The sequence below is a fragment of the Artemia sp. Qi Xiang Cuo genome, chromosome 3 (assembly GCF_049724085.1).
Source record: "Artemia sp. Qi Xiang Cuo chromosome 3, ASM4972408v1, whole genome shotgun sequence".
Taxonomy (NCBI): domain Eukaryota; kingdom Metazoa; phylum Arthropoda; class Branchiopoda; order Anostraca; family Artemiidae; genus Artemia; species Artemia sp. Qi Xiang Cuo.
Genome location: NC_142796.1, coordinates 66275264 through 66288361, shown reverse-complemented (window position 1 = coordinate 66288361; position 13098 = coordinate 66275264). Strand labels below are relative to the sequence as shown.

The 13098-nt window shown below is 35.2% G+C and overlaps 1 protein-coding gene across 1 annotated transcript in view; it reads right to left on the bottom strand.

The window, feature by feature from the left end:
- The window catches only part of Snr1 (SWI/SNF related, matrix associated, actin dependent regulator of chromatin, subfamily b, member 1), an 80796-nt gene that overhangs the window by 43920 nt on the left and 23778 nt on the right, over window positions 1–13098 (bottom strand). Inside the window, exons 3-4 of the mRNA XM_089086494.1 lie at window positions 8986–9115; window positions 722–862 (exon numbers count right to left, since the gene is read on the bottom strand). Coding sequence (XP_088942620.1) covers window positions 722–862; window positions 8986–9115 — 271 coding nt within the window. The remainder of the gene's footprint in view (window positions 1–721; window positions 863–8985; window positions 9116–13098) is intronic.

Sequence of the window (13098 nt, the reverse complement as noted above, 5' to 3'; positions counted from 1 at the left end):
TTGCAAAGGCATACTAGAAGCAGCCGGTTGAATTAGAATTTGCATGTCCGATAGATGTTGAAAATGTAGGACGCTGATATTCTTCGTCTAAGTTAGTCGAGGAAAAGTTTTCGAGCGTGGCAGATTGGCAAACTTATGATGGGTGATCGACGGGTTGGACAGAACTAGAACCGAGGGTTATGGTAGAAACACAGGAATTAGTTTTCCAATTAAATAGGATGACGTCCGATTTTGAAGAGTTGAACTGAAGTTCAACTACCTAATATTCTAGGATTTCAAAATTTTCGGTTATACGCCGAAGGGTTCGGCTAAATTTCTTGATATTACCCAATACAAGTGGGAGGATATCCAAATCGCAGCAGCCATACATACTCCGGGCCAGCTACAGCTACATACATACATAGCCAGCTACACAAACTCCGAGTCTTCGTCGGTGCTTTATGTGCCACAGATGACGCAGGAGCAACTAAATTCTTAGTGAACTTAGAATTTTGTACCAGTCAACTGATTCTAGTTAACTAGTTAGTTTGTACTAATTAACTGATAACTAGTTTTTTGTTTATTTTTCTCCTTCTTTTCCCGTTAATGAAATCTTCCGAATGTGAAGCCAAAGTATTCGAACATTCATTACTTTACATAAAACTTATTTTTGTGTCTTAATGAAAATTTTTATTCGTTCCTATACTTTCATTTTAATTACTATTTTTAGACTGAAGCTTACCAAAATGGATAGGTGCGAAGACGCTTTCCAACCCTGTTTCGATTGATGGGCGAAGCTTGTGGTACTGCATCCAAGTGTGAGCTACTCGGCATACTTGGTACCCAGGTGGCGGTGGCACCCGATTTCCGGGTCTTAATATCCCTAGAAGAAAACAATCTTAATTTGTCTTTTCTTTGGCAGAGTAAAAAGTTTATTTATGAAGGTCAAACAATTGCAAGAAGTAACCTAGTTTAAAAAAAGGAAACACATCGTTTAAAAATATAAATTGTACACATTGATAAAACCCTTTCCTTTTTCGAGAATCATGAGATAAATATGAAAAGTATGAATCTAGTTTCATTCTTTTTGCACCTTTACTGCAGAATTGTTCGTTGTTTTTAAAATTTTTCATTGTTTTTTCTTTGTGTTTAGAAAAGAAAAGAGTCGAATACTACCATGACAATCAGACAAGTACATAGAAGTTTTTTCGGAAGGAAAGGGGGGGGGTCAAAAAAGCACAAAAAAGATTTTTAAAAATATAAAGATTACGGGGGGAAACGTAAAAATCTTGGTATATCGAGAAGAACATAGGCCCAAATAACCCCCATATGTTAATTCCTGATGCCAATACTATTCTTTGCATTTCTTATTTTCTTTTTTGCACAAGCTAAGTTACACTGGCTTTTAAAAACAAAATCAAAGTTGACTCGTTTTTAATAAAGACTAACTTATAGCTATTAGACTACAAAACAGCTAAACAAAAAAATGTCGGATGAAAACAGGATTTTTTATGGGTGGGGGGAGGGGAGATTTTATCAGAAGAAAAACAGAAGAAGATAAAACATAGAAAAAAAGGACCTTTTCTATGTAGGCTCGCGAAGAAGGCTTGCTACAAGAAGGCTTGCGAATATGCCAACAAAAAGTAAGCAAGAAAAGGATGAATAAATAAATAAAGTTAATTAATTTGGTAATTAATTACTAAAACAATTACTTAATTAAGAAACGAAACAATATGTAGTGTAATTACAGTTTCCAAACGTAGAAAGATATGCTACTCATAAAAACAGCTCACTGTAGCACTAAGCTACCTATGGCCAACACAGCTACATACGCTCCTCCTCCCCCCAATTTATTTAAAGTCTCACTCTCTACCCCTTCCAACGAAGATTTAGTTTCAATTAGATCTTTTTATATGACCTATTCCTACCCCATCAAGGAATACCTAGCTTTTTGTTTAGCCGTAAATTTGTCTATCATCTTTCATACGTAAAACACATCCTAACCGTCTTTAACTTTTCTTCCAATATCGACCCACATTTTGTGAGCAGCTCATTTTTTATATACGGTCGGTCAAACGAATACCTAAAATTACACTTTAACAATCGTTTGAAAATTATTTTTTATATGCAGTCGATCAAATGAGCACCTAATACTACTCTTTGACAATTGTTTTTGACATGCAGTTGGTCAAACTATAACCTAAAACTACACTTTAACAATCGTTTGGCAATTATTTTTATATGCGGTCGATCAAACGAGTACCTAAAACTACACTTTAACAATCTTTTGACAATTATTTTTTATATTTAGTCGATTAAATGAGTACTTAATACTTCGCTTTGGCAATCCTTTGACAATTATTATTTTATATGTGGTCGGTCAAACGAGTACCTAAAATTACAGTTTGACAATCCTATGATAATTATTTTTATATGTGCTCGGTCAAATGAGTATCTAAAACTACACTTTGACAATCCTTTGACAATTATTTTTGATATGCGGTCGGTCAAATGAGTACCTAAAACTACGCTTTGACTAACCTAAAACTTCGCTTTGACAATTATTTTTGATATCCGGTCGGTCAAACGAGTACCTAAAACTACACTTTGCCAATCCTTTGACAATTATTTTTTATATACGGTCAGTCAAAGGAGTCCCTAAAACTACACTTTGACAAGTCTGGGATGCACACGGGAAGCATCAGATGATTTGCCCCCAACCCTGCATTACACTCCTGGCCGAAGGCATCGAATCAGGAGATTGGTACCTCCGCAACGCAGACCATTCATCAGCATGCTCAAAAGTTTAAGTATCAGTAATCTTTTATTGACAAAAACACATGACAAATAAATTTCTAAACTGGTCGACGGAGAGCTGCAGGGCTCGATGTGTCGGCCATAAACAAATATAAGAAAATGCCGAGATAACAAATACAGGATATATACAAAAAAACACATACAAGGTAGAAGATAACAGAGGAGGCCACCCCAGCGCGAGAACACCACAACACAAATCATACTAATATCAATTATTCATCAATCCCAACATCCAGACAAAGAACCATTTTTGAAATATGTTTTTTCGAAGAAGATCGGCTCTTGAAACTTGGGAACATTTCTACTAAATTGAGTTTATTTACTATATGAGAAATCTGATATATGATTGATAATCTAGCTCTTTCTGATTTTATTAGAGGAAGGCGATACTTCTTGGAGTGGACGTGGGGGGCAGGAGAAATCGGAGTCTCAATTATACCTAAATTATGGAAATAATTTGTTGAAGATTGAATATTATAATACCATATTCCTGTATGAAGGTCCTTCAGTTCTTTAAGACTAAGTATATTGAGGACAACATATAAAGTTTGGGTTTCCGAGAGATTTTGAAGCCTCATTGGGTAATGAATAAAAGTACCCAGAATTCTAATTGCCTTATTTTGAATTATCTGAAGAGGTTGCAGATGGACCGTAAATGTGTTGAGATAGATTACAGGGCAATAATTTACATATGATTCAATTAGAGAATGGTACAAAATTTTAAGGATGGAAAAAGGAAATACATGTTTCAATCTATGAAGACAATCTAAGTTCTGGGCAATTTTCAAACTCAAATAATCAGAATGTTTACGGAAGGATAAAAGCTCATCGAGAATAATCCCAAGGTAACGAAATGAGTTTACTCTTTTTAACCTGCTTTGGTTTACAATGAAGTTTTCTATGGTAATTTTATTTACTTCCCACTGTAAGCGTCCAAAAATCATGAATTTAGTTTTGTAAAAATTCGGAGCTAGGTAGTTACAAGCAAACCATTTATTCAAAGATTTAATTGCTATCACCATTTTCTCAACAAATAAAGATGGGATTTTAGCTTTTACTGTTACAGCAGTATCATCTGCAAAAATTACTATTAAGCTACTATCTTGGGGTAAGCACCTCGGAAGGTCATTTATATAAATCAAAAATAGTAATGGTCCTAATATTGATCCCTGGGGGACTCCAATAAAATATATCTAAGGAATTATCTGGGTCATTCTCATTAGTAACTTCACTCCAATCTAAATTGCTAAGATTAAATTTCAGTTCATTCATATTTACTTGTGAGAAATTTCTCCTCTTCATAGGATTTTCTTTATTGACTATCTTTTGCGCTTTGAAATCAGACATTAAAATACAGTGATCAGATGTATCTTCCATAACCACGAATGTAGCCTCACATGGATAAGGTGCAAAAATGTTATCAATCAGAGAAAAATAAGAATTTGTTATTAGTGTCGGAATAAAACATACTGGGTTCATACCATGAGAAAGGTTACACTTTATAAATTGAAGGACATGTCGGTCAATTCCTTGCTGGCTTGATGGGAGACATCCCATTAAGTCCATATTGAAGTCCCGAAGGATTAAAAATGACATTCGAAGATTTGATATCACAATCAACATATTTTAAAATTTATCAATGAAGTCTGCCATGCTAGACGAGGGAGGGCGATAAATTACAGTAATTAAAAATTGTTCATTATTTGGTAAGAAAATTCAACAATACGGCTTTCAAAAATCCTCTCAGTATTCGGATATAAGAAATTTTTCTTTCATCTATGCCGGAATATAATTTTTAACCAGTATTGCTAAACCACCTTGCTTTTTTCGATTCCTGCTTACATGAAAAGATTGGAAATCGCTAATATTAATTTTATTTGCCGAACTTTCATCTAAAAATCTTTTACAAAATCCAAAAATATCTGTACTTAATTCAAATAAAAAAATTTCAATTGTACCTTGCCGGCTCCTCCATCCACGACAGTTTCAAAAATATATTCTCTTCATATTTGGTTTTTATGAACTGCCTCACGAGACAACAAATATTTATTTGAGGGATCTAAAAAAGGAGTTTAAAATTTTATTTTTATCATGGGCTAGGGGCGTTTGGAATACATTACTAAAAAGGCCTGAATTTCTTTCAAATTCTTCCAGCCTAGATGCAGGGATCACATTAACTTGACTAACCATTATCGTGTATTGACCTCACGCCAAGGAGCACCCGCCCATGCCTCTCCCACAAAAAACTAAAACACTAAAACTCCCACTAAATGGGTTTATTCTCGTGGAAGATATCATGTCATTCAGCTACGAGCCCCTGTAATGTTAAATCACACCATATCGAAAAAAAAAAAAAAAAAATCAATATATCACAAAGAAAAAGTCATTTTGGTTTTACTTGTAACCAATCCATCTTTTACTTTTCTCCAACTTGGTCAATTTAGCATAGGATCGGTGGGAGTACTGGAGGAATCCAAGCCTGAAATCCCATTTGTTTCAGTTCGCTTTTCTTTTTCAGGAGGGATGAGCGAATTTCTTGGACTTGCTCACGTCGTCGGAAAAATACACTTTAGAGAATACCGTACAATTATCCATGCCGGCTTTTCCCCTAAAAGCTTGATCGCAAAGTAGTTTCTTTGCTTGCAAAATCGGAAACTTATCATTAAAGTTGTGGAGTTGGATTTTAGTGGATTTTTCATTTAATTCAGTGACCCGGAATTCATATTGAATATGTAATCTCCGCAATAATTCACCAGTTTTTTCCACACCCTCTTCTTTCGTTAAACACTTTAGGCTCCAGGCTATGACGTCACTTCGTCGGTCAGCATTTTCTAAGATTAGTACCTGATTTTTTAAGGGTCCAATGCTGGGGTTATCATAGGACTGGTACGCTGTTAGCCGGAGGTCCTTAACCTCCTTCTATAGATTAGCGATTGCGTCATCGTGAACTTTTTTGGAACTTTCCAAATTTTGGGTCCTTGATGATAGATTACTTATCTCACCTCTGATTTCTAACATTTCACTTCTCAGTCCTTGTATTTCTGCTTGAAGGTTTGTCACAGTTGATAATATTTGTTGAATATTTGTTGCGAGGCTTTGAATTGATTTGTGTATCGTTGCACTATCAGGGATTCACGAGCTGATTCTAGATCCATATGTCGTTTCTTAGTTTTCCCCATTTAAATTGTTAGAGCAATTTAGCAAAAAAAAACAGCCGAGGACACAATCACACTAATAGCAATTAGTTTATAACGTCACAACAGGTGTATAATTCAATTATATTTAAGTTGTTATATCCATAATCAATTATGTCCATTTAAGTTGTAAGACCAAATTAGCACCATCCAAGGAGATAATCAAATTAGTAGCATCTAATTTAATACGTCACAACAGGTGAATAATTCACTTATATTTTAACGGGATCGCATGAAACGATGTTATTCGGCTGAGAGCATTGAATGAACTGTAACTTAAGTTTTGTTTTAAAAAACTGTTTCTTATACTTTAAGGTTTTTTTTCTTTCCGTTGAGAAAGGCTCCCGGACATGGAGCCAAAATATTTAGACTTTTTTTTTATTAATTAATGTTTTATTGTTGTTGCTTTTTTTTTTGTTCCACTGCTTTATTTAAATTAAACCAGTTTTTTCTCTTAATTCTTAGTATTCTTAGTCTAAGTGACTTGGTCTTCTTAACATTAATTTTCAATCTTTTTCTTGCACCCTGAACTCTTAGAACCTCCAATAATTCGCTCATTTTGCTAAAAGCTCACTCCTAATAAGATTTTACGAATACTGAATTTTAGCTAGCGCTAACTTGAACCAATCAGATATTTTCATATAATTTTCTAACCGGCTGATGTCAATAAGAAAATTGTATCATAAAATCTCATTGGGTCTAGTTAGTCCTAGCTGAATCTCGGTATCAGTAAAATCTCATTGTAAACGGGCTTTAACATTCTCAATTAAGACACTCAAATCGTCAGGATAATCTAAATCTCTGAAAGTTTTACCTTCTCATTTTATATCATTTTAACATTTTCATCTAGGACACTCAAATCTTCAGGGTAATCTAAGTCTTGGAAAGTTTTACCTTCTCATTTTTTTTTTACCTTCCACAGCCTTTGCCATGTTCCTTAGGAGGAAGTGCATTAAAAAATTGGGTACTTGTATGATATACCCACAATTGCTCAAATTGTTCATGCATTGATGCGCTGTAAACTGATTTCTATCGCTAGTTTCTTTCACCTTAGCGTGAGAAAAGACAAAGAGAAGTCACAGAATAGATGGGAAGTATATAGTTTGGACTATGTATTTGCACATTAGGGGTGAGAAGGTGTTGGGTTGGGGGGTAAAGTATTTGGACAGTGTGAAGTCAGAAAAAAATTCTTACTTCATAACATGCAGAATAATTGTAGTTAACACATTTTGCATGAAGACCCGCTGTACTTTAACACCCCCCCCCTTCCTAATGTGCAAATATATAGCCCAAATTTGTTTCTAAAGTATTATATTTTTATCATACTTATGTATATTTTACAAGGATTAACCTAACTTTACTTCTTGATTGGTAGTGGGTATATCGTACAAGTACCGAAAATTGATATTATCAAAAACAAAACACTCCCTAACTTTTTGTTCTACATCAAACTAACTCCCTAAAAACCTTTCCTATCAAACCAGCTTCAATATTATTCTAGTAACGTGCTTGTATGGTATACAATACAACGAAAGGACTTCAGACAGTACTACAATAAAGCTCTTCAATCAGGTGAATAAAAGGCGCGTTCATAATCCTTAAAACTGAGTATTAAACGAGTCTAGTGATTCAGACACTTCTCGATTATTGATATAAAAGAAAAAAATTTGTTATTCAACTATTCTTGGTAAGTTCATCGGAAATTATCATCCTTTCCCAAGGCAAATTCACGCTGGATTTACGATCCTTTGTCCGAGAGGACGAGGGTTCGAATCCTAGTATACCCAATTATTTGGTTTGGGAAGGGGGTCAGTGGCGTGACTCTGTAAGCTCAGCCAGAGTCGACCCAGCTTTAAATGGGTACCTGGAGAAATTTGGGGAAGGTAAAAAGGAAGGGTGTGTGAAAGCACAGGATGGTTGGCCCCCAACCCCCCATTGCACTTCCTGGTTGAAGGGCCAAGAAACGGAGATCAGCAAAGCCGGAAGGGACTGTAAGTCCAATGCCGCATTCTTTACCTATCCGTACAATGCTGGGCTATAAAACAACGTATTAAAAATACTATATTTCTACCAGAGATCTTGTCCATTTTTTCCTATAACTGTATGTAAAATTAACCCTAGTCATTACTGTTTTCACCAGTCGGATTAACAAGATCATATACCACATGACTGATACCTTGCAATTTTGGGTCATAAAGTGAGCAACTAGAATTCTATATTAACACCTTAACATAAGCAAGACCCACAAGCTTTCTTATACACCATCAACCATATCCCCTGCCAATGTTCTCCATCCGTCCTACCTTAATAATAAAAACTCCATTACATACTTTCTGACATCCCAACCCTGGAAGATGAGTCTCCTTACAGGTCTAGTTCTAAATATCAGAAATCTTCAATTAGAATATCGATGATCTAGTTCCTTTTCAACTTCATCTCATTCCACGTATCAATTTTCACATTATTTAAACATTAATATAGCTATGGCCTCAAGAAAAGCTATGGATCCCACTAATACTAGTCATGGACCAGCAGCTTCTTCTCGAGCTCTCCAATTGAATGGGAGCTTTGTGTAAGCCTAAGCCCACCTTGAATACTTGCGACGTTTTCCACACTTGGCGATAAACTCCTATCAAAAAAGAGCTGATGTTCTGGACAAGCAACTCTTAGCGTGTTACCCCTGGCTAATTATATATTTAATGCGAGAAAACATTGTAATACAATGAAAAGGTAACCAATTATAAATGACATAGCTAGAATGAGATAATTCAGCACCCAAAAAGCCAACCAAAACTAACCAAACCCAGAAGAATTATCCGTCAATCAAAATATGGTGCAGTGCTCTGTTCTTTGCTATGCTACAGTTCCCACGAGGGGCACTGCACCTCAATGTCATCGAGCAGCAGTGTTTGCAGTCGCGATTGTGGTTAGGTCAGCTTATAAGTGAAACTTTTTTTTAGCTCTGAAGATCAAACTTATACAATATAAGACATACCTTGGCAACGCAGGCTCAGCATTTGTGTGTAGCGACCCCTTATATTTTTCATCCCTTCCAGCAATCAAGTCATCCACTTCACTTGCCTTCAGCAAAGATATATTGGCTGACAATAAATGGATACTTAGGCCTTAAAAAAGAAAACTTGTATTCGCCTCTTAGTCATTTATTTTATAAATGAACTGTCTTGAAAAGTGAGGTATCTTCTTAAGCAAAGCAAAGAACAATTTTGAGATCTTCAACTAAATCAAGCATTCTTTTTTCTATATACCTCTTCGAACTCCGGAATAGAAAGAAAATAATCCTACATTGGGATAAAAAAGGCGAAATAGATATATTTTATGATATAGATTCACAAATTGTCAGAGTTTGTCTTTCAAGTGACCATGATTGAACGTCGTTATTTCATAAAGTGGGATAACATTTATGAATCGATCATTAAGGTGTTTTATTAAAATGATATCTTATTGACTTAAAAAAAAGTCTTTTATGCTTATTGTGGGGGAGGGGTATAAACACACCACTAAGATTAAGTAACAGCTACAGACGGATTTATGAACAGCTGTTTATATGAAAAACACTAGCGTTGGATAGCAACACAGTTGCCGTTTCTCAAATAACATTAGTCTTCACCCCCTTTTATCATTTTCTATATTGGAGGGTTTGAAATCATTAATATGGCATCAGTGTTTTCTCAAAGTAGTTACTATAGTTAGTATTTATGTTTTCAATTCACAGAACAGCTTCTTAGCCACAATGTTCTTGAACAGAAGAATCAAGAATCAGTATATCAGCATTTGAAATGGTAAAATAAGAACGTGTTCTTTGCCTTTCTTTGGTGACCATGCAACAAAGTTCCAATCAATTCAACCTCATACAATTCAATCCCAACTTAACTCAGTACCTTGCAAATAAACCCCATTCATCTCAAACCACCATTAACTCAATTTGCATTAAATTTTGCCCGATATAACTCAACCCAATTCATTTCTACCCCATGAAACTAAATATAAAATAACTCAATCTTGTAAAATTACATTTGAGTCTAACTTATATTCATTACAAACTTCATTGGGAGGGCAAGTTAAGGATGGCTGATTTGAATAGGAGTTGAGCAACATCAAGAAACATTGAATTGAATTGTGAGGTTGAACTAAAAGGGGTTGAATTCAACAGGATTGAGAAAAACTAGGGTTAGTTTGAATACGGTCCCAACTCGTTAACACAAAACAAAAATGCATATAAGCAAATTTTTAATTAAATACGTTTTTTAAAGTGTTTTGGCGTTTTTTAAAGTAACTTTTAACTGTAAACTGCTTAAAAGTGGGTCTGATGTGGCAAGTGATTCTTTTTTGGATGTCATTTCTTCTTCTGGCTTTCTTCCAACTGTATTTTTTTCATACTAGAATTGATCAAACCAAGTGGTCTGCCACTCTCCTTGACAATATTTTTCTATCTCATACTTCTAACATAAAGTTTTGTCCAGGACTGTTTTTTTTTACCTATCTCACCATTTCCCAATTTGTCTATCTGTTATATCCCTGCTGCAAAGTCATCAAAGAAAGAACAAAGTGAGACAAATTTCCAGTCTTACAGCAATAAACATACTTCAAGCAACTTGTCTAGCTTGAAGATATGTGATTAGTTCAGTAATTAGCAGTAATGATGTAAAAGAATCAGATGCTGTGTTTACCAGTTACCTAAAAGTGCTAATAGAACAGCATTTTCTGCTGCAAAAACAAAAGAAGAGCTTCGCCCCAAAATACTCTTGGATGACTGAAAGTATGTAAAATGTAGAAACCAGAAGTCACGTTTATTCAAGTTGGCTTGCCAGAGCTGCGATACGGATGAGCTGGTTAGATACAAGCATTATAATTTTTTTTTAGTCTAGTTTTTTACGGTTTGCGAAGAAGCAGTATTTTGCACAAAAAAAAATCCAGGATTGTAAAGGAAATTTACGTGAAGTATGGACTATTATTAATGAAGCTCTCTTTTGCTAGAGACGCAAGCTGTCCTCGGCACCACATTATCGGAATCTTGACAGAAGTCATATAGCAAGGGAGTGTGTTGCAAATTCTTTTAATAAATATTTCATAACACTGCCTTCTGCAATTGTTTCGCCCAATTAAGCATTAAATGGCATTCCCCTAACAGATCAGTCCTTATTTCTTTTCCCCTGTGACTTAAATGAAGTTGCTAATATAATGTCTAAACTGCCTTACGGTTAGTCTGCAGATTCACACAACTTGCAGATTCAATGCAACTCGTTTCAAAAAAAAAAAAAACCCATTGGTCTTGGAGGCCACAGTGCATCTGATCAATTTGTCTCTTATATCAGATATTTTTCTGAAATTTTCATGGTAGTCGAAGTCATCCCAATATATTAAGGAGGAGATGCCTCATGGTCCTAAATTATGGACCTATTCCTCTATTTCCTATGGTGTCAAAAATCCATCAAAAGGTTGTTTATACAAGACTGTCTTCTTTTATATTTGGTGCTAAGTCTGCTTTTGGTAGCCCCCCTCTCACATGCCATCAGTATGGTTTTTAGTCTTCTCTCTCAACCTTACAAGCTCTCACTGATACAACTCAGTTTGTGCAGAATAATCTAGACAAAGGTCTGTGCGTCTTGGGTATCTTCTTAGATTTCTCTAAGATCTTTGATCACGCAGTTCTTCTAAAAAAGCTTTCGTTTTTTTGGTCTGCATGGAGTAACTCGTGATCGGTTCAAGACTTACCTGCTTAAAAGGTTTCAGTATGTATCAGTAGGAAGTTTGTCTTCTTTAACAGCTACAACACACAAAGGTGTTCCTCAGGGATTGGTACTGGGCCCCCACTTGTTTTTTATTCACATTAAATACCTTCTTGATGGGCTTTCCCCAGTTCATCCAGTCATTTTCGCTGGTGACAGTAATTGCTTCATCATTGGAAATGATCGGTGTTCAACCACCCCCATGCAGCTAAAAAAAGTACAGCAGTATATTTTAAATGACTATACTGCATTTCCAAGTCAATTCCTACTGTCCACCTATTGTATGAAAGCAAAACCATTACTCAGTCCACAAATGTCATGTTCCTTGGAGTAACCCTTCATTCCCACATGCTACAGATTGCAGAAAATCATTGCAATTTTCAGATTCTGCAAGCATTTTTTGTTTTGCAATTTTGTGGGAAAACTCAAATCCATAAGCATTGAAATATTTCAAAACTTATAGAAAATGCATGCAGGTTATAAAGATGGAAACTGTAGAAAAATTAATAATTGCAATTAGATTTCAAGAATTTATATTCAACAAAACTCTACGAAATTAGTCTATTCTTTAGATATAGTATTGGCTATTAGGAATTATGCAGATATTTTTATTGCAGGGGGAGGGGGCGGGAGGGTTGATGTAGGATAATATTTGCATATTGTTTTTTTTTTTTGGGGGGGGGGGGTAATTTTCTACGGAGGGGTAGAAAAATTTCCCAGCATTATTATTCCTCATACATGTAATAATTTCTTTTCGTTTTAAGATTTTATGTTGCTCCTTACCACTGGCATAATTTGCTATGGGGCGGGAGGGGGAATGCCCCTCCCAGACCCCGGTTTGCCCCCCCCCCCTTCCAGCTGAAATTTATTTTCATCCAAAATCTTGTCAAAACTAAGATAAACCTGCATAATTCAAGCATCAGCAGAAATAGATCATTTTTTAGTACATATTTATCTTTATAGTACTAAATAGTACCTTTATGGTACCAAATGGCTTATTTTTTTTAGTTTTTACTGTCATTTTCACTTGATTTTGGAAAATTGGCTCCAACTTTGCCCCCCCCCTCCCCCCAGGATTTTGACAAAATTATGCCACTGCTCCTTACTTTCAGTTGAACAAAAAAAAATTGTTACTTTTATATGCAATAATGGTTAAAAATCACGGTCTCTTTTTTTCTTTTTTTGTTGTTGATTATTTACTCCGCTACCTTTCTTTTGTTCTGTAGTGGGCATAAATAAAATAATAATTTCGTTTTTCCGCAATCCACAGTATGTGGGAACAAAAGGTAAATCTTAATTGCTTCTTAATACTTAAATCCCATAGTAACAACCTCGTCCTTAGGCAGTCAACTATTTTGAAT